The sequence below is a fragment of the Protopterus annectens genome, chromosome 13.part0, assembly GCF_019279795.1.
Source record: "Protopterus annectens isolate FY-2018-M chromosome 13.part0, PAN1.0, whole genome shotgun sequence".
Classification (NCBI taxonomy): domain Eukaryota; kingdom Metazoa; phylum Chordata; order Ceratodontiformes; family Protopteridae; genus Protopterus; species Protopterus annectens.
In genome coordinates, this window is record NC_056747.1 from 1,043,529,356 (window position 1) to 1,043,552,609 (window position 23,254).

The following is a 23,254-nucleotide window of genomic DNA, read 5'->3' on the forward strand; positions in this document are numbered from 1 at the left end:
TGTTGCCCCACCCATGTGGACCATCACGCATAGGCTGAGATTATGAATACTGCCCTATCATACGCCATGACATTAATTCTGATTGCATCCCTTACTGCCTTCTGAAGCCTTTCTCTCACCACAATTCCTACACCATTTCTAGCCTGGGTTGCTTTGCTGCACTGCCTTCTCTCTCATCTCTTGTATACATAGGAAGCCCAGCCTCCTCCCTATTGACCCAGGGGCTGCTGGGCTTTATGGCAGGCATGCACACACACTCTGGCCAATAGGGACACATATATTGGCAAGGGGCCAGGTACTCAACCCACTTATCACCAGTAGCTACCATCTACCATTTTTGGTGACATTAGTCAGTATGACCGAATCACCTAGAGCCATATTTTACACCATTGAGTGACTGCCACGACACACAGTCTGTGATCCTATGTTGAGGATACTGTGTGCTCAAAACAGTTGTTCTGTACAACTCTTCCCCCTATAGGGCACCATGTAGAGTCTGTGCCCACAGCTCCATTCCTTGGTGGGTTTGCAATGGAAACACTCAGCATATTTTTCAGATGTGGGAGAAACCCCATGGAGACACAGGGAGAACATGCAAACTCCAAACAGGCATTGGTCAGAGGTCAGGATTGAACCTTGCACCTTGTGCATGGGAGGCAAAGGACTTAACCACTAAGCCAGCTGGTCTTATGCAACAACCAGTAACTTGAATATGGCACTACTAAAACCATTTGTTTATTTACAGGTTGAGTATTTCTACAGAAAAATGTGATGTACCTCATTATCAGCAAGACACAGAATGTAGAGGTTCAAAGTTAAGTTATATGCACATAAATAATTAGTCAAATAATGTACTGAAGACAGCCAACTTGAAATTTTGATTTTGTAAAAGTATGTGAAATTAGATTTTTTTCCAGAGGTAGTTGCAAAAGGGAACATTTCCTTTTGTCTTAGTTGCAACAAAGAGGAAAATCATTTTTCCTAGCTACAGCAACTAAGCATTGATTAAAAAACATATTGGAGTACAGGGCCACATCCCTTCCACAAACAGGATTTGTAGGACCTCTGTCCACCACATAAAAAAGGTGTTTAGAAGTTTGTGCAAATCTCATTCTGAACATTTTATTTAATTTGAAACATGATTTACCAATTGCACCTTTGCACAGTATTCTTAGGGCCAGCTACATAATCATACAGTTATACAAATTTGTATTACTTACATGGGTAAGCCCAGCAGTTAGGGAAGAAGATTAAGGCTATGAGGTGTTAACAAGCTGTTTCTTGTGTTATAGTGTTGCATTATCTGAGTCTTCTTTTCTCTACTGAATGACTTTGAGCAAGTCACTTAACCAGTCAGTGCTTTGAGGATATCAGGCTAGTCTCCTGGACTGCATGCCTAGTAACTATATAAGTAGTTAAAGCAAACCTTCTCAGACACGAACCCAGCCACAACGGGAATAGCAAATACTGACAATGTATTTTTGATAGCAAGTCAGCATATTTTGAGACTTGGGAGAAAACCAGATCATTCAGAGAAAATCCAGACAGACACAAATAAAAAAGCACTAAATCAGTGCAGGAGTGAACCCCAGACTCTGGAGTTTGTAAGACAGAACACTTAGCGGTAAGCCACAATGCTATAAAAACTTCAGCTACTACTGTGAGCTAAATAATATTACTATACATCTCAGACAGTCTTGAGACCCAAGATTTATGGAGTAATCAGGTTCCTATGAACTACAGCCGGTAATGACCTTATTCATCATGAGTTCCATTTTTGTCTTTTCAGGTGAATATATTCAAGTGAAAGATGAATGCTATGAAAAACACGAAGATGTCTTCAGGGCTGATGATACAGAACATGTGGAAGAACCTGAGAGAATAAACAGCTTCCCACAACAGTACAGGGAATATGAGAGTATGCATTTGGAAAGGCATTCAATTCTGTATGATGGAAAATCTGTTAATGGCAAACTGAACTGTGATATCTGTGGACTTGCGTGCGTTAGTCTTAATGTCCTTATGGTACACAAACGTAGTCACACAGGTAAATAATATTTATTTAAAGTTTTTGAAAGGCTGTATGTTGGTCAGATTGATAACTTTGAAAAGTATTTCCCCGCGTTACATACACATGCCCACAGTTCTCATTTATACATAGTTCTCCATGCCTCTTACAGACAACAAATTTAAAGCAAATGCGGCCAGTAATATTTTATTGGTGAGCTGACCATCATCTCATCTAACAGCAGACCATTTCTAAAGGACATTGAAAGTTAATTATTTTTTCCCAATATTGATTTACATTTGTTAACCAAAGTAGAACACAGATCCACATGTATTTTATTTTCAGGTTCAGCACAGCAGTATATTTGCTGCTAATTTGATATTAATGTTCAATATTTTTAACAAAAAGATGATATACAATATTTAATTTATTTGTTAATGTAAGCATTTCACTAAACATGATCTGTATAGTATCAGGTTCCTTTGAACTACAGCCAGTTGTGACCTTTCCCGGGATTCAGGAAGCCAAAATGTCCATGCAGGAACAATGTAGGAGCTCCTGCATGGAAAATGGCCACCGAACGATTCAGGATCATGCCATTTTCACGTGCACGAGCGGTCCAACACTGTTCTAGCATGGAAAACCAGCAAATATGAAAATCACCTCCTTTGCGGGTGAAAACCATGCAAATTAGTTGATTTTGTGATTCACTAAGCTGCCAGGTCTCCGTTCTAGAACAGTGCCAGTGCAGAAATGCATTCAGAAAATAACTGAGTACATTTATGCAACTGACAAAATGGAGGCATGACAGCTCATGGAAAAGCATGAATTATGTATAGACATGAAATGGCCAAATATAAGGCCATTGGCATTGAAAAGTGATTAGTTATTATGAAAATGTAACTTTTTTTTTTTTTTTTGGCCAGTCTCGGACGTTTAAGCACAGGGCAGTGGAGCGCAAATGGGATTGTGCCAAAAATAAAAGAAAAAATGAGAAATGTCAATTTTAAGTTAATTCTGCATTTTGCCATTATAGTCAATGGCATGCAGAATGTAAACAATACCAGGGAGCACTGGTTGTCTAGGGGAAAGGGTCTGTTTTAGTGCAGTAACTAATGACCTACACAGTGGGGTATGCAAATGAGGGGAGTTATACTGAATCAAATATTTCTTCAAAGTGCCAGCTTGTACCTAACCATGTAGGTGTAAGAATACAATAGTGCAAGTGTAAGAGCTGAATGACTTCATAAGGGTGTGTGTCATGCTTGCTGTAAGTTTATTGGAGCTCTGTGGCCCGTGTTTGCCCTTAGCTAAGCACAGCTAAGGAAGGGGGTGTGTCAGATGTGCCTGAGCAGTGTGTACATAGCCTAAATGGGTGTGCGTGCTGTGGTTTTTTAAAAAAAAAAATAAATGAATAAATAAAACAAGAGGAAATGGCAGCACTGTTTACATTTCAGCACTGGGTATGTGTGGCACACCTTGGGGCTTAAATAGGGAAGAACTGGGAAGGGAAAACAGCAGTAGAAGGCAATCAAGGAGAACTAGCATAGCTGGCAGGTGGAATGTATCAGAATCAGCCAATTAAACATCCAGCAGCCCAGCCCAGCACACTACTATAAACTATGCAAATGCCCTACAGACTGTTTTTTCCCCACAAACTCTACACCACCGGTGCACACAGACATGGGAGTTTTAACTGACAAAACTATCTAAAAATGTTAGAGGCTGCTGCTACTTTACTCCATCAATATGTGCTAAAGATTGAGGGTGGTGAGAAGGAGAATGCTAACAAGCGACCCACAGTGAGGAGGAGGAGAAGAGTGTACAGACCCAGGGTAACCTACCAGGGCCTACATGAGGTGGAGATAGTGGAGCGCTACAGGGTGGACAGGGACATTCTACAACAAATCATTGAGCTGTGCCGGCTACCCCTCACACACAGAACTAATAGAGGGAAACCCATCCCAGTGGATACCAAGGTATGTGTAGGCTTAAGAATACTAGCCACAGGTACCTTCCAAAGACCAACTGGGGATATCATGGGGTTCTCACAGGCATCAGCATCCAGGGTACTCCACCAGTTCCTGGATGCCATGACACCATATGCCAGTGAGCATATATATTTCCCCACCGCCCATGAGGCGTTGACCAGAAGTATGCATCTCTTCCACTGTATAACAGAATACCCTGAGGTAGTTGGTGCTATAGACTGCATGCATATCCACATCAAAACACCACCTGGCGAGTGGGGTACAGTCTACATAAACCACAAGGGCTTCCCCTCCATCAATTGCCAGGTCATGTGCGATGCCCAGGGCATTATCATGAATGTGTGTGCTGGCAACACTGAAAGCTATCACAACTCCCACATCTGGCATTGCTCACAGCTGTATCAGGCGTTTGCCAGGGGGGACATCCCATATGGCCATCTAGTGGGGGATGCTGGCTATGCACTGGAGTCATGGCTGATGACACCCATCAGAAATGCACAAACACCCAAATAAGAGCACTATAATGAGGCACATGCACAAACCAGGATCATTGTAGAGCATTTCTACAATGATCAAGCCACGGTTCTGCTGCCTTGACATATCCGGTGGATCCCTAAAGTACTTTCCAGCTACATGTACACAAATGTTCATAGTATGTGCCATGCTACACAATATGATCCTGCAGAAACAGCTGCAGCAGGAACAGCATGGGGCAGGGCCACACAGCCCTCCGCCATTGCCAAGGCCAGCACAGGCACAGAGGGACTCAGAGGAAGAACATCCTGCACCTGCCCCTGTAGAAAGAAGGAAACGTGACCAGTATGCCCATGCCTTGGCAAAGAGGCAACACATAGCACACACACTGACACTGTAGGGAGCCAGGGACTGATACCTCTCTCTCTCCAACTCACACATACAGTGAAAGGGATGCCAAACATGACACTACCTGTGCTTTACCATGTATAGGGAGTGTACTATATGCATTTGGCAGAGTCAGCCCTCCAGCACCATCCTCAATACTGGCCCAGCAACAAGGTAAGTCACCCTTCTTATCAATTACTGAATGGAGTAGTATGTTCTGATAGTTTTATGTATGATATGGATGCAAGCATGCAAGGGAATTGGGTGGCTGAATGGGATAGCAGCAGACAGCTGACAGCTATATGGCACAGCAGGAAATTCATAACAAATACTGGTGTCAACATACTAGGCAGCACTACACAAGGTGACAACCCCCACCGCAGTACATGTGATGGCCCAAATAACTGTGGGTGTCAATAGGTCACACACATGGGTGTCGATGAGGCTCACATACCCACCACCAGCCTCACCCAGCAGGACAGGTGTAGATGACCATAAAGACCCAAATGATGGCAATGGTGAACAGCCCCCTCCAGACCTACACAGACATACTACAACAGCTCTGGCAGTTGCATTCTAGTTCTGAAGGGTAAGAAGTCTGAAACTGAAATGTATGCCATTAAGATCTAACATGTGTACTCTACTGATACATCTCCTTTCTGCATGATAGATACAATATGAAATGGAAGCCAACAGAGTAACCAAAAAACCAGTATAGTCATTGCAAATGTTTAAAGTCTGCAGGTGTGCACCCCCCACACACAATCCCATGTATAAATGCAGTAACATGTAAGTTTGAGGAGTAATATCACTGGAGCACAGATTGCCAGAGGTGTCCCAGTCTACATTGTTGCATGTGTACAATATGTAGGGGTCAGTGTGGTAAGTTTGTCTGGAAAGAGGAAGGAGGACAAGGAGACCTGGTGGTGGAATGAAGAAGTACAGGAGAGTATACAGAGAAAGAGGTTGGCGAAGAAGAAGTGGGATTATCAGAGAGATGAAGAAAGTAGACAAGAGTATAAGGTGATGAGGTGCATGGCAAAGAGAGAGGTGGTGAAGGCTAAGGATAAAGCATATGAAGAGTTGTGTGAAAGGTTGGACACTAAGAAGGGAGAAAAGGACCTGTACTATTTGGCTAGACAGAGGGATCGAGCTAGTAAAGATGTGCAGCAGCTAAGGGTGATAAAGGATAATGAGGGAAACGTACTCACAAGCAAGGAGAGTGTGTTGATCAGATGGAAAGAGTACTTAAAGGGGCTGATGAATGAAGAGAATGAAAGGGAGAGAAGGTTGGATGATGTGCAGATAGTGAATCATGAAGTGCAGTGGATTAGCAAGGAGGAAGTAAGGATAGCTATGAAGAGGATGAAGAATGGAAAGGCTGTTGGTACAGATGACATACCTGTGAAAGCATGGAGGCGTTTAGTTGAAATGGCAGTGGAGTTTTTAACTAGATTGTTTAATGAAATCTTGGAAAGTGAGAGGATGCCTGAGGAATGGAGAAAAAGTGTTTTGGTACCGATTTTTAAGAATAAGGGTGATGTGCAGAGCTGTAGTAACTACAGAGGGATTAAATTGATCAGTCACAGCATGAAGTTATGGGAAAGATAGTGGAAGCTAGGTTAAAAAGGGAGGTGATGACTAGTGATCAGCAGTATGGTTTCATGCCAGGAAAGAGCACTACAGATGCAATGTTTGCTCTGAGAGCGTTGATGGAGAAGTACAGAGAATGTCAGAAGGAGTTGTATTGTGTCTTTGTGGACTTAGAGAAAGCATATGACAGGGTGCCTAGAGAGGAGTTGTGGTATTGAATGAGGAAGTCAGGAGTGTCAGAGATGTATGTAAGAGTGGGACACGATATGCACAAGGGTAGTGTGACAGAGGTGAGGTCTGTGGTGGGAGTGACGGATGCATTTAAGGTGGAGGTGGGATTACATCAAGGATCAGCTCTGAGTCCTTTCTTATTTGCAATGGTGATGGACAGGTAGACAGACGAGATCAGACAGGAGTCCCCGTGGACTATGATGTTTGCAGATGACATTGTGATCTGTAGTGAGAGTAGGGAACAGGTGGAGGAGACCCTGGAGAGGTGGAGATATGCTCTAGAGAGAAGAGGAATGAAGGTCAGCAGGAATAAGACAGAATATATGTGTGTGAATGAGAGGGAGGATAGAGGAATGGGGAGAATGCAGGGAGTAGAGGTGGTGAAGGTGGATGAGTTTAAATACTTGGGATCAACAGTTCAGAGTAATGGTGAGTGCAGCAGAGAGGTGAAGAAGATTGTACAGGCAGGATGGAGTGGGTGGAGAAGAGTGTCAGGAGTGATTTGTGACAGACGAGTACCAGTAAGAGTGAAAGGTTAGGTCTACAAGAGGGTAGTGAGACCAGCTATGTTATATGGGTTGGAGACAGTGGCATTGACAAAAAGGCAGGAGTCAGAGCTTGACGTGGCAGAGTTGAAGATGTTAAGATATGCACTGGGTGTGATGAGGATGGACAGGATTAGGAATAAGTATATTAGCGGGTCAGCCCAGGTGGGAAGGTTTGGAGACAAAGCCAGAGAGGCAAGATTACGTTGGTTTGGACATGTGCTGAGGAGGGATTCAGAGTATATTGGGTAAAAGATGTTAAGGATGAAGCTGCCAGGTAACAGGAAAAGAGGAAGGCCTAAGATAAGGTTTATGGATGTGGTGAGAAAGGACATGCAGGTGATTGGTGTGACAGAGCAAGATGCAAAGGACAGGATGAAATGGAAACAGTTGATCCGCTGTGGCAACCCCTAACGGGAGCAGACAAAAGCAGAAGAAGAAGTGTGGTAAGTTTGTCATGTGTTTAATATTGCCTGGAAGTGGTCAGAATGTGGGCTTGGATGGTTGTGTCTTGTTGGCCTAGGTACAGTACAGTGGATGACAGGGCCATATTCCAACAACTGCAGTGTTAACCACACTGCTTCTTAGCTACACACATCAGCAGTTGTACATACTCACTGTGCAGATGTCAATATCTGTCACCGTTGGAAAGCTGGACATGCCATGAATGGGGGCCCATACATAGAAACAGTACACAGGTGGAAGTAACCTACACAGAGTTCATATAAAATAGCTGTCAACTGCACACAAGGTTGGAATTATACATAGAGGTTAGCATCACATTAGTTGTCCCTCTAGTATGGAATACTGTTAGTCTGGCCAATCACTGGCAGACCACAAAAGGCACAGTTATAAAGTGATGGCAGGCTTCCCATGTCCACACACAAGTCAGCATAAGAGGAATGTCCCAGGTATATTTGTGAGTCAGGTGCAAGTAGCTTCCACATCACACATGCACCCACCTCACCCCACCATCAGCCACAGGTTTATCACAGATCATATCCTTGCTGTAGGGAATAAGTACAGCATTAACCCATCTCTGTATGCTTGCATAAATATTTTGCTTTACTATCAATATATATATATTTTTCATATATATATTTATTATTATTTTTTATACATAGATTTTAGCTCTGTATTGTATTTATTAGTTTTACTTACTTTATATATTCTAATGTTGTACATTACTGTTGTGTGATGTAGTGCCCTATATTACTTAATGCTACAGGCACTTTAAGGCTTAATTATTGGATTGAATATGATAGGCTGAGATGTTTTCAAATTGGGGTATATATTTAATGGTAGTATATGTCTTGCTGTTTGAGATCTGAAGAAGCTCTAGTAGTGAAAGCGCTAATCTAATATGATATTCTATTTGGCCGATTGTGATTTTATGAATAAACCAGTGTATGTTTTACTTTAACATGCTTCGCTCCGTTTCTACCATTTATTGGATTCAGTCATTTATATTTACAATTCTGGAAAGGGAGCGTTTGCTTGGTGGTTTAGCAGTAATAACTTTTGTATCTGTATGGGAATACATACATGATGCTGCATGCTGAATAAGTGTCAAATGCAGGTGCGTCCCTAGCTGTAAGCAGCAACCTGACCACATTCAGACACGTGTATCAGTATGAACAGGAAGGATTGACAGAAACACCTCAACCACTCACCACTGTCACCCCAGGGTAATCCACTGGCTTGCAGCCTGGAAACATATGACTGACAGAATGCACTGGCCTGCTACAGATGGCCTGCAGCACTCTCAAATGGCCTACAGTCCTCTGGCTAAGGCCCATGTCTCACCCATAGTGCCAATGTATGGAAGGGCAGGGGGTCCTAACTAACAACCAATACAGTAAACAGAAAACAAATGCAAGGACATGTTGACAAATGCCAGTAGCATGCCCCTCCATGTTCTACTGCAAGAACTGTGGACCAGGCCATAAATACTACTGTGATAAAGGCCCATCTATAAGGATACCTCTGAGATATTGCTTACATAATGTTAGGAAGAGGAGAGGATAACAAAGGGGGAAAGTAGAAGCATGGATGTAATGGAGTGTGTGAAGTCTGAAACACTAATGTCCACCCATCCTACTCCCTGACTGCAAACACATGAATGAATAGCCACAAAACTGCTTTTAAACCACACTGTGAAGGTAAACTGACCAGATATATGAGTTCTGCCTCTGGATAACCTGGATGTATCTGTACAGCTGAGAGGTATGGCCCCAGCAGGATTGTGAAGTTGAGAAAAGCACAAGGAGGGGATCCCCAGCCTGCATACTAACAAGGTGCTGGACCATTTAAACAGAACCACCAGTCTATTGTCTGTAGCTACCCCTCCACAATAGCAGGAGTGTGCCAGAATGTGTAGTCTATATGCCTGAGAATATTGGTCTCAGCTTCATTGATCTTGTATTTCCCTGGTAAATAACTGTGAGCAAAGAATGATAACTGTCAGTAGCTGATGACATGATACACCACCATGTAAAACAGTACATATGTCAGACAATCTTTTCTACAACCAACCATGTTACACAAGCAGCACAGACAGCAATAGGTACAGTATCCCCCCGTATGTTACACCCATTATGTCTCCATATTGGCAACCTATCTACAGATATCCTGCAGAAACAATTTGCTAGGTGTAGCTGTAGCACAAAAAATCTGAACTGGAGTCCAACCCTCCCTGGAATGGATGCACACTGTCAATATAGAAGGTCATACTGGGCATGCTCCTGCACTTAGAGAAATGAAGCCCATGTCTAACAACACAGCGGACTACAGATATTGGTTATTCGCAGATGTCTGTGCACACACACCAAATTGTACACCATTGATAATTCACACTCACACACACACACACACACACACACACACACACACACACACACACACACACACACACATTAGATAGGAATGCTCACACATATCTAAGGCCAACATGATATAATATCTCAAACATACACACACAGAGACATGGGGAAGAGAGAGACAGACAGCAACAGACAGAATCCCATTATGAGGCCTATCCCACCCAGTACACATCCTATTGGCCTACATCACAGGATGTGCTGATGACATTCATTGTAGAAATTCCCTTGGTTAGCTCTCAGCCCTATAGTCTCAGTGGTGCTTGTGATAACTGTGTAACACTACAATACAAATGGTTTACCTTCATATGTGCGTTATGCATTCGTGCAAATCTGCTTTGTTCGAAAGAAGGTTTTCAAAGTGGCAAAACCTCGAAAAAATAGTCCGAATGTGCAGTGGGAAAATGCACATTGGCATTCGCTCGTTGCAGATTCGACACTGTGGGTGCGAATTGTACTATAGCGGGGATCGGGAAATGATCCCTTTCCCCAGTGTAGTGCGATCTTGGAGTTAGTATATTAAAGTGGGGGGTGCAGAGGGGCTTGCCCCCCTGCATTACAATGTGTCTTTGACATTTCAGTTCGAAAATCAGTGAATCAGCTGTTCGATTTGCTGATTTTTGAACTTCTGAGAATGTCAAAGTTTGAAATTTGCGCATTTGGTTCACCCAAATGCACCATCGATATTGTCATTTATGACAATATAAATGTATACCATACAAATAAGTATCCATGTAGCAGTTGTAATTTCAGTCCTGTCAAATGTAAAGTTGTGTGTGAGTGTGTGTGTTCCTAGATGAATGTCACTTATCAGCCTCAACAAAAAGTTGAGATACCTCATCAAATCCTCTAAAGCTAGCTATGAAAACAGAATTGCAGCAGATTGTAAAGACAACCAGAAGGCCTTCTACAGTTATGTAAAGAATCTCCACGGCAATATCCAGAATTACTCTGAGCTACTGCACAACGGTACCTCCTATACCTTGCCAACAGATATTGCCAGTATACTGGCCTACAGATTCAGTGCCAACTTTACTCCTCTCCCCCATCCAAAGGACCGATCACAATACCAGTAGATTGCCAGGCACCCAGTATCACTGCTGCACAGGTTAAAACAGCACTGTCCAAGGCCAAGAATACAGCTTCTATGGGACCTGACAATATCCCTGGTTGTGTTCTACATGAACTACAGAGTAAACTGGCACCTCATCTGTGTGCCCTGTTGAATCACAGCCTCACCTCAGGCTTTGTCCCTACTAAATGGTGCACTGTTACAATTATCCCTCTCGACAAAGGAGGAGTGACTACAGACCTTGGAACTATTGCTCCATTAACCTGATGAGTCTGATATGCAAAGCTATGGAATACATCATCATGGACCAAATAAACAAGGATATTGGGAATCTTCAAACTCTGGATCCCACACAGTTTGGTTTTATGAAGGGTAGATCATGCCTGCTCAACTTGGTCGGCTTCTTTGAGTCAGTCCCCAGAGCTGTGGATGAAGGCAAGGTGGTTCATACAGCCTACCTTGATCTGGCCATGGCTTTTGATACAATTCCCCACTCAGGAATCATAGACAAACTCACTAAGCTTGGCATCAACCCCTATATCACTAGATGGGTTGCAAACTGACTCACAGACAGAACCCACAGTATGAAAGTAGCTGACTCCAAGTCCGACTGCTGACTAGTCACAAGTGGAGCCCCACAGGGTTTGGTCCTGGGTCCTCTCCTGTTTGGTATCTATTTCTCTAAAGTCCAGGCCAACACAAATGGAATCTGGCTAACAAAGTTCACAGGCAATTGCAAGTTGGGAGCTATTATTAACTCCCCAAGTGATGTTGACATCCTACAGAATGGCCTCACTGAGACCAATGACTGGTCTCAGAACCATGGCCTTAAGCTCAATGCCAAAAAATGTGTTGTCATCCCCTTTGGGAAAAATCCGGTTCCATGAATTACCACATTGATGGTAGTCCACGGAACACAGAAGGCATTATAAGAGATTTGGGAAAACAGGTTGAAAGCAACCTTTCTTTTGATCACCAGACTACCACTGTGGTCAGAAAGTCCTTCTATGTGGCACATCTCATTATTAAGGTTTTGCATCCAGGAAGAAAGAGGTCATTGTCTCCCTCTACTCTTCCCTCATTAGGCCAATCATCGAGTACAATGCCCCATTTGGCATGTACACCTGCAACAACTGGAGAGGCCACAAAAGTACCTCACAAAGAGGATCCTAGGCCTTAAACACCTGTCCTATATGGACAGACTCAAAAAAATCCAACTATTCTCTGTCTCATATCTCCTACTTAGAGGCGATCTCTGCTTGACTTACAAAGCCATGTCTGACCCAGCTCTGTTAGAAATACTGTACCTAAAGAAATCCCAATCCCTCCGCACCACACGCTCCAGAGACCTCAATCTCATTACCACATTTAACAGAACATGCTGGAGGGACAGGTTCATAACCCAGAGACTGCCCATGCTATGGAACAGACTTCCCATACATGTCAAGCAGAGCACCTTGATGACCCTCTTCAAGAAAAATCTTGATGAGTGGATGGGAAACAGAAAATTAACCCCGAGGATAGCATCAGTGGCTCTACTCGACAGAGGCACCGGGAACTAAGGTCAGGTGGCACTATGCCAGGGTAATCCTATGGCAAGGCTTGTAAAGTCCCCAGGGCCATTAGCCTAGTACACACCTATTAACCTATGAATGTAGTTGAGACCATTCGCACTCACTACACTTCTCTTACCCCTCCTTTAGCACTGCTGCTGATGTCACTCACCTCGGAGGTATGTTTGGTCACTGTTCTACCTATAAACTCTGTGGTGTGTGAGATAAATGTGGAACAATGTAATAGCAATAACTACATAGGTAGGGGTTTGAATCTCATTCCTGGCAAGTGTTTGTGTGTGTGTACATATATCTACATATATGTGTCTGTACCTTAAAGGTTTTGGCCCCATTTACACCCAGTACATTTCTCAGTGTCAGACTTTAGCAGTCCTGCAGATATCATCCACCTTAGAAGTACCTGTTGGCAACCCTAAACCATGTAAGGTCAGTGGTGCATGTGGTAAATGCGTAACATAATGGTCTGAAAACATAGTTAGATAGAGGTTTGAACCTCACTCCTGGCAAATGTAAATGTGTGTGTAGGGTAAAATATTTTGTGAAATCTCTCACCCACTACATCACCCAATGCCAATATTTAAAAGGGCTGGTGATGTTCCTCACCTTAGAAGTACCTTGGGACAACATCCACCCTATAAGCTTCATGGCACGTGTGACAAATGAGTAACACTGTAATAGAAATACATAGCTAGGTAGGGGTTTTAAACTCAGTACTGGCAAGCGTGTGTGTGTGTGTGTGTGTGTGTGTGTGTGTGTGTGTGTGTGTGTGTGTGTGTGTGTCTGTCTGTCATCAGTATCCTGTGTGGGTGTTGGGGTGATTGTGTAATAACAGAATCCATTGGAGGGTGGGTTTTGCTAAATTATTTTATTGAAGACCTGGCATATGTCCCAATGTCCACATTACAAGGCCAACAGTTGTCAAACACTGTAGAGGTTGGTGTAGACAATCCACAGCCCTAAATGTGTAATGCCATGTCCAATGACTATGTGAAAGTATGAATTAGTTAAAAATATAGGCAACCCTTCTAATACTTGGAGACCACTCTCCACCCATGAATCGTACACAAAACACTTGGCTAGGCAGCAACCACTATATCAGTAGTTCTCCGGCAAATTGCCTCACAGATAGTATCCCCTGTGTGATTGCAGTGGACTCCATGTCAAACTGATGACAAAACATGACTGGTGTCACACAGGGTATGGACACATGTCCTCTCATGTTTGGGATCTACTCTTCTGAGGTGCAGGAGAACACAAAGGCACCCTGGCTGATAATGTTTGCATACAACAGTGAGGTGGGTGGTAGCATTCCCAATCCATGTGATGTTGTCATCACGCCCAAAGGCCAGTTGACACCTATGACTGTTGTTAGAACCCAGGACATTACCTCAATGCCAAGAGATGTCCCGCCATTACCTTTGGGAACACCATGGCTCACATGAAGTAATACATTGGTGGTAGTCCACTGAACAGTGACATTGTTATAACAGAATGGGGAACACAGGTTGACAGTCAGCTGCCTGTTGACTACAACAGTGCCAGTGACATCAGAAAGTACTTTGATGTGTTACATCTCTTGATTGAATGTGCGTTATCCAGCAAGTAAAAGGACATGGCACCCACTCAGTAGCCCAATCAATGTGTACAGTGGCACTTTTGCCATGTTCCCCACTGGACACCTGCAACAACTGTGGAGTCTGCAAATGTACCCCACAAAGGGAATACCATGCCTTATACACATGCCCTGTATGGACAGATGCATACAACTCCAATGAATTCCCGTATCATACTGTCTATGTAGGTGCAATTACTACCTCATTTACATAGCCAGGTCTCACCAAACGAGGTCATAAATGCTGCTACTGAAGATACCAATCTGTCCACACAACATGCCCCAAAGACCTAAAGCACACATCCACACTTCAAAGAACATGCATGTGGGACATGTGCACAACCCTGATACTGACCATGTTATGGGATATAAATCACATACATGTGAAGCCGTGCACATCACTGGCCACCCACAATAGAAATCTGGATGAGTGGATGGTGAATACAATACCCACCCCGGGGGACCACTCCAGTGACTATACTCCTGAGCCACACTAGGGACTGTTTTCATGTGGTCTGATGCCAGGCTATTCCCATGGGCTAGCCTTGTACAGCCTTCAGACCCATTCACCTACTACACACCTATGAAGCACTGAACCTATGGATCTCAGTACTGGCAAGTGCGTGTGTGTGTGTGTGTGTGTGTGTGTGTGTGTGTGTGTGTGTGTGTGTGTGTGTGTGTGTGTGTGTGTGTGTGTGTGTGTGTGTGTGTGTGTGTGTGTGTTTGTGAATAGTAATCTCTGTGTGTTTGGTTGAGCACAGGTCAAGGTCATTGTATCCTCTATCGGGGTCAGTATGAGCTGGTCCAGGGCATTGGAAATGATGAATCTCAGAAGTGTTGGGCCACTGTACTGGCACTTGGCTACTTTCCCCAGGTGATGGAGGGGTGTTTGAAGACTCATACTATGTCAGTGCTGCATTGGACCATCATAGATGGCAGAGTGTTGAGGAATGTGCATTGACAGTCTAGGGACATAGATGTGCACCCATAGCAGGCTATGGTCTGAATTGCACTATTACCCCAAGGATGTTGTACCAGAAGTATCTCCAATGCATTATGCTGGGATACTAGTCTGGAGGTGTTCCTAGCCATAATGAATATGGAGACAACACCACCTGTGAAGTTGTGGTGTGGTCCATGTTTGGGGGCTGACAGCTGTGGAATGCGTCATAGCCTGATACTGCAGGTCTGCTGTCTGCTGCTGTGAACCACCTCTCCATTACAGCAGACATGTGTCTTCCACTCCAATGAGTGCTTTGAGTGACTGCATCCTGACAGTTAGATGTCTACTGTTGAGCAGCATGACCCTCAGACTGCATACATGTCTAGCTGTTGTGAAAATAACATTAGGAACACTGCCTAATAAGGCATCATATGGGGAGGAAAGACACTTAGACAGTACCTGGAAACCTAGTGGTGATAGATGTAGGACATCTGTTTCAAGTCATTGAGTTCTGTCAGTCATATCATCCCAAGCAGAGAGGTACTGGATCCCCTGAGAATGACACAAAGCACATAAGCCAATGTTGCAGTCAATTATCTGTTGATAGTACCACAGCATCATTCTGGGTGATGGTAGTACACTGCTCAGGGCTACTGTCACACCTGCCTGGACCACATAATCAGAGAGTTCAACCATGTCTCTTGTCATGTAGTCCAGGGAGATGTGTCCCAGGTCATTCACAGCCACATGGATACAGAGTGATACTTGTAGCTGTTGTGGAGTGCCATGACTGACTGTGTCATGTGTTGGATGCTGGCATGTGATAGATATTTGGCTGTTACCTGCTCCATATTCAACTTAGTGAGTGGAATATGTGTGTGCCTCAGTACTGAGTTAGCCATGATCACTGTATTGTGCAAGGTGGTTAGCCTTAGGAATTTAGGTTGAGGGGCACACTGTGTAGGTTAAATATGTGAGCCTTGGCATGTGCTATGTTGCAGTGTCTGAGTGGGGGCCTGTCTTGCTGGTCTGTGCTGTTTGCGTAAATGTCCATTGAGTGCCCCTGGGTAGGTGGGGTGTGGCTTTTCACTGTATGTCATGGCTATCAAAGTGAGTGTCATGTTGAGCTATGTAGTCCACATGGTGTGGTGCAGGTGTTGATCTTACCCTCTTGACCTGCTAGTCCTACCCTATTGATCTGCTAGTCCAGACATTGCTGGAGAGTTCATATGTCCACTTTGGGTGATATATGGGTAACCCTCACAGGTCTGAGTGTTTGGAGTTTAGAGGGGAGGGTTGTCTGTGTACATGAGGCAGTTGTAACAGTGCCTCAGAATGGACAAATGCACCAGGTTAATGGGTGAAAGCACAGAAAACTGCCCTTCAAACATGCCAGGAGGGGTGGACATAACTAGTAAGTACTGTGGCTACATCTGTGATGAACGAGTACTGCTGATGGCTCCCACGTGTGCCACACTTCTTGATAAAATAACCTGGTGAAGTACCAAGCCATAATACTAGATGAAGTGCAAGACAGCAAGAACTAGCATGATGTATGGGTGGAAGAGAAGGCAGACTGTCTGCCACCTGTAATACTTTACCACAGCTGTGCAGTTATAAGCAGCTTTGGCCATGTGAAAGCTCAGTAAACTCTGTAGCATGTGTAGTAACTGTGTAACACTGTAGTAGATATACCCAGATAGGCAGGACTTCTAATCCCAATACTGGCATGTTTGTGTGTGTGTGTGTGTGTGTGTGTGTGTGTGTGTGTGTGTGTGTGTGTGTGTGTGTGTGTGTGTGTCTGTGAATCATGTATTGTCTGGCTTATACCATTTTTGACTTGTGTACTACCCTTTACACTTCCCCTCACTCCAATTTAGTAGTCCTGTTGATGTCATCACCTTAAAAGTACCTTTAGAATAGGTAGAAATGTTTAATCTTTGTGGCACATCTGATAACTGCATAGCACTATAGTAGGAATACCTAGATAGGCTGGAGTTCTAATCCCAATGCTGGCAAATATTTGTGTGTGTGAGGATCATATCTTGTGTGGCTTATACCATTTTGATGTGTATACCATACATGACTGGTGACCACCTCCTGTTGCCATTGCTTTATATAGTGTGATAACAGCATCTGTCTCACATAGAGCAGGTTAAACCATTGTGCCAGTCCTCTGTACAGATGTGTCTGGAATATCCATATGTTTGTAATCTATACGTGGTCAGAAGTGGTCTGTGTGTCTTAACAATGCCCATGTATGTGATATTATAGCCAAATGGGCCACAGTGAGTGTACTGACACATATGGCAGCATGAGGTATCATACCTGACTGAAGCATCATGCTGATACGTTATCTGCCGCCCTCACAGGTGGCCAGCCTTGTAGGTGCAATACATGAGTCCAGATGCCTGGTTTAACAAGTGAACTGTTCTTGTTATGGGTCACATTAAAGGCTGGAAGAGGTGTGGACTGACATATTGTGGTCCTAATTAGTATGTAACAGGAATACCTTGCATCTTAATAGGGGTGTGTGCACAGTTTATATCCACTGTATATCACTAATGTGTCACACAATTTCCTACCTTAGGCCGTTTGTCCAGCCCATTTTGCTGGCCTCTGTCCAGACATCTTGGCATTGACAAGTTGTAAGGTATGCTACAGGAATGTTGAAGTCACATCAGATAGGCCCCAGTGGTGACCACTATGATGCAATACAGTTAACCCCAGCACAAGTGAACATGCACAAAAAACAATATAGCTATTACATAAAGCAATATAGCTATTACTGATGGTTGTGTGCATGGAAAATTGCATGAGCTTCACATGCCTGGGGTATAGCCAGGCAATAACAGAACAATGTCATACTCACCAGCTTCAGGCTGCTGTCCCATATGCAGACCAGAGGGTCCTAGGTAGATGTGAGAGGGAGTTATTGTTAGCTGACTCACATGTGGCCTTGGTACAGGATGGATGTAGCATGTCTGCACATCTACAGTACTAATCGCAATAATACACAATGTCCTGTCATCACCATAGATGTGCAGCTCTGTGTATTAGAAAACCCCAGCCACAACTGCCATCAGACCTAACACATGGATGTAGATACAATACAGATACATGTATGTCTGATACATTAGTGTACTAATCCCCACTGGGCCCTTACCTGCATGTTCCTTGTCCACTGTGTGTATGCAACCCACCTTCACAATGCTTCCCTCAGCTTCATGGCTTGTGCATTGGGCGGGTGCCCCAAGTTTGGCTAGGAGCTCTTTGGTGGGTGGCAGTGTGGGCTGAATGGCTAGGCCCCACCTGTGGCTAGCTGGTCCCTTGCTACAGCAGCAGACCATTGACAGGCATGGTGGATGAGGTCGGTGGCCCAATGCTGCACATGCTCAAAAGTTCTGCTGTGCAGACCAGCATAATTTACCCTGTGGACCACACTGTTCAATAGGGCGGTCCTCTCCTGCACATCTTCTGCTCTCTATCCAAATAACAGGGCATAATGTCCAATCACATATTGGGTGATGATGTCAGTTTCCCCAACAGAGAATGCTTTTAGGCGAGCACTCTGCATGTTACCTGGAAGACATAAACAGGAAAAAGGTCACACGACATCATGCAGTTGTCAAATTGCACATCAACAGTGGACATTACTTGCAAATAATCCACACTACACCGTAACCTTCCAAGCTATAATGGCTATAGCAGCTTACATTACACTCCTATCCCTGAGCTATCTTATTCCCCACAATGTTGGACACTTGATTGCATAATCCTCTGTTCTCCATTCATTTCTGTGTAGAGAGTTGACAGTGGGTATCTTCCATGTGGATGGTGCGTGGATGGTGGCAGGTCTGTGTTTGACTGTGGTGTGTGATGGAGCTGTGAGCACATGCCTTAGTTCATGTAGGAGGCAGACATTGATGTTATCATGGCCCATGCAGATATGCTGTTGTTGCCATCAGTAGGCAATATGTACATACTTACCATTGCTGAAGGGAGGTGTGTGGTTGATGTGCATATCCCCCTGTACAACTGGGGTGGACTGGGTGGCAATGTTCTCACCTAACCTGTGTGAAGCAGGTTACCTATATCCACGGTATGTGTGTGTGTGTGATGTTCTTTACCCCCAGTACAGGGTGAATTGTGTTGTTTCCTCTAAGACTTACAACATATGTGGAGACACAGTTCCAGTTGTCCTTAGTGGTGTGGATATGTCCGTTGTAGTCATAGTCAGCCTTACAGGAAGTCACCTGTAAACTTACATGCTTTCTCAGATGTAGGTGGACTTGCTTTCAAGTTGTTGCCTGCATCTGTGTGTCTCTGTGCAGCTAATGTAGCAACCTATTATGTGGTTTGTGTATTGCTGCTGTCCACCAAGAGGATTACTGCACCTTGGTGGAGGCTGGTTATACAGGTCAGGTACTGCTGAGTCCATATAGCTACAGCAGACATAAAGGGTACACACCCCTGTTACACTGCCAGGTATTTGTGCAATTGGAACATGACACCACAATAACTCATTTCAAAACAATTCTCACCTGTAATGTTTATTTTATTTTTTATTTTATTTTACATTTGTTGACTGGGCTGATTCAACTGGATATATGTCCATTTTCGGCAGAGGCCTGGGGAGAAAACCTCCAAGAGAAGAAAATACATAAATATTAATAGCAATGTTACAAAAATTCACTCAGAAAAAAATATAAACTAGAACTGACATATATTACTGAAGTAACACAAATTAGCAGTGACATATATTACAGAAGCAACAACAGGAAATTAATTACAGGATGAGGGAGTTCAAAATTAAGAAAGATATCAGAAAAGTAAGTTTTTGTACTAGTTTGTAAGCAGGAGAATGTGAACATACTAGTGGCATTAGGCAAGCTAGTTAGGGTTAGTACAGGGGCAAAGCCAGTGAGTTTTGAGATGAGTTTTGAGTTGGGATTTAAAGCAGGGAAGAGATGAGATTGCAGTGAGATTGTCAGGAAGAGAGTTCCAAGCTTTTCCTATTGTGTTAGAAAACAAGGAGGTGCCTGCCAAGTTATTGGATATACAAGTTGATATAAAAAGTTTGTTAGAAGAATGTAGGCTTTTGAGGTTACAATAAGGTGTAATAAGTGTCTTGAGAATAGGAGTGTTGTTAGGTTTATAGAGAATTTTATGGGCTAAGGAGAGATGAAATAAGATCAGATTTTGAAGCTCAAGCCATCCTAGTTGCTTCAGGTTTAAGCAGTGGTGAGTTCTAAAAGTAGAGCTAGAGGCAAATCTGGAAATACTGATGTAGGTGACTGCCAGTATGGAGAGGTTAATTTTGGACAGATAAGTGTAAATGGGGGAGACATAACGTAGGGTAGAGATCAGATGTGAATGGGCAATGCTAGTTTTAGCAAGAAGTGCAAGAAATGGTTTAATTCTCTACAGGGAGCCTAGTTTTCTGTTAACTAATTTTATAGTGTTGTTAATGTGAGAGTCAAAGCATAGGTTGTCTATCTCTACCACGAGGAGCCTGGTGGAAGGGTCAGGTGATATGATGGTACCATTATTAGACAGGAGAGAGAAGTTGAGCGGAGAGGATTTACAGGTGAGGGAGAAAAGTAACAGTTTGTTTTTTTCGGGGTTTAAGATTAAGCAACATTTTAGCAACCAAGTTTCAACAGTTTTGAAAGTCTGTTGAGTGATGGAATGCAGTTCAGAGTGGGATGAGGCAGAGCAAATCAAAGTAGAGTCATCAGCATATTGTATACAGGTAGCAGAGGGAATACTGGTATGAAGATCATTAATAAAAATAGAAAACAGAAGGGGGCCGAGTATAGAGCCTTGGGGTGCTCCAAGGGTAATGGGAAGGAGGTTGGATAAGTTATTTTGCCAGAGCACAGCTTGTTGTCTGTTATGCAGATATGACTCAAACCACTTTAACTCACTAGAGTCGAGTGCAAAAGTTTTAAGTATATTTATCAGAATATGGTGATTAACCATTTCGAAGGCTTTGGACAGGTCTATAAAGAGAGCAGAGGTGAGTAAACTAATGTTTCGATTTTTGTTGATGTGGTCAGTGAAGGAAAGGAGGGCTGAAGTTGTGCTGTGGAAAGGTCGGAAGCCATGTGACCTATAGCCTGTACAATTCAATTGAAAACATAACAATCTGGTCTGTGAAAACATATGGAAATAATCAGTACAATAAGCCAGTTAAATGAGTGCACACACCCTTAAACTGATATGTTGTGTATGCACCTCTTGAGATGGTTACAGCATTCATCCATCTTGGTCTGGACTCTTACATCATGGCACATCTTCATTTGGCAATAGTTGCTCACCTTCCTAGAAACACCTTTGATTGTATTTCAATGGAATTGGACAGGATAGGGGTCATATTCAAGATGATAAACATTATGAAATGATCTTCTGTGGTCTGATTGTCATACAGCACACAAACCTGGCATTTCAACCAGGGGTGTGTACACTTGTGATATCCACTGTATATAGGTGTTGATATAGCTGATAGTGGTAGGCATGGACAGAGGGTCATAACACAGTTGGACACTTCTCTGATCAATACCTGATAATCATGCCTACTCTAGCACCCATATCAGCATCAGGGCAATGCAACAACCAGCATCTGTACACATTTGTGTCTGTTGTATGCACTGACACTGATATTACACACATGTGCAACATGCACAACCTGTGCACCTGACTGCTTGAAATGCATGTGATTAGTTTTGTGCCTTCCAACATGTATGCATGCATACATGTGCTCAGGGGATATCTGGTACACATTTCTGTTCTATGTTAATATGGCACACTGTATTTACAGTCTTGCTGCTCAATCATACTTTTCAACCTGTTACAGCAGTATGTCTGGACAATTGCACACACAAATGGGTGTCAAAAGGGATATCAGTATTGATACTGTAGTAATATAGCTGCACCATACATTAGTACATTGATTGCACAGTAGGGTTTGACATCACTGTGATAACCTGGGAGATGTCCAACAGACATAAGTAGGCTATTATGTTGCAATGTCATTGCTCACAGACCTGCCAATGGTTTGGCTGACATAACACAGGTATATGTGTATGTGACTACAGATATCAGTCACAAATGTGTTTATTGTCCAGCAGAACACTGTACAGTTGAATGTTATTAATTCAATATATACATGCAGTTCAACACATGTCTACAACATTACTTTACTATGCACATGCCCTCTATAGGTCTCTTAGCTTTACAAGACAAACATGTGTCATACTCATAATCACAGATAATATGGATATGGAAAACATCCCATTAACTGGCCTAGAAGTGACACACTCGCAACTGCTTGACATTCACCCCAGTGGTTGTCATATACGAGTTGTCCTTTCCCAGGGCGAGTCAGGCTCCTGAGCTGTGATCCTACCTTGCAACCTCTCAAAGCATCACATCTGGACAAAGCCTAAAATGATGGGGGGATAAATAGGGATAGACTTTAAATATTCCTGTTAGAAGCTTAGGAAGTTTGTAGAATGATACATTTTGCATTAGCGTGAATATTCTTAAGTATGTGGAGTCTTAAACTCAAGTGTTTGTTATTACTTGATAACTTCAATCCTCAGCTATTTATCATAAAAGTACAGATTTCAGGAGGAACAGACAAAAAACTATGTTGGTAATATGTGGACATTCTGTGATCTGTACAGTGTTGAGAGGTATGTCTGTAATCTCTCCCACTGCAGAGAGGGCCAGATGCTATGGCCATAGCAGCTGCTCAGCAGGACATTAGTACAGCAAGTCCTGTTGCTACATATATTACTCCAAACCATATTTCTCATTATTACAGACCAAGTACAACATTCAGTTACATGCTTACATGTTCCACATACTTTATTTTCTTTCTTCTCTTTTCTAGTTTATGTTTTATTTATTTTCTCTCTCTCTCTCTCTCTCTCTCTCT

General features: G+C 43.2%; 1 protein-coding gene across 3 annotated transcripts in view; it reads left to right on the forward strand.

The window, feature by feature from the left end:
* Positions 1-1,835: 1,835 nt before the first annotated feature.
* The window catches only part of IKZF3 (IKAROS family zinc finger 3), a 414,014-nt gene continuing 392,595 nt past the window's right edge, over positions 1,836-23,254 (forward strand). For all 3 annotated transcript variants that reach the window (XM_044055471.1, XM_044055472.1, XM_044055473.1), the window contains exon 1: positions 1,836-2,047. In XM_044055471.1, coding sequence (XP_043911406.1) covers positions 1,921-2,047 — 127 coding nt within the window. In that variant the 5' untranslated portion in view covers positions 1,836-1,920. The remainder of the gene's footprint in view (positions 2,048-23,254) is intronic.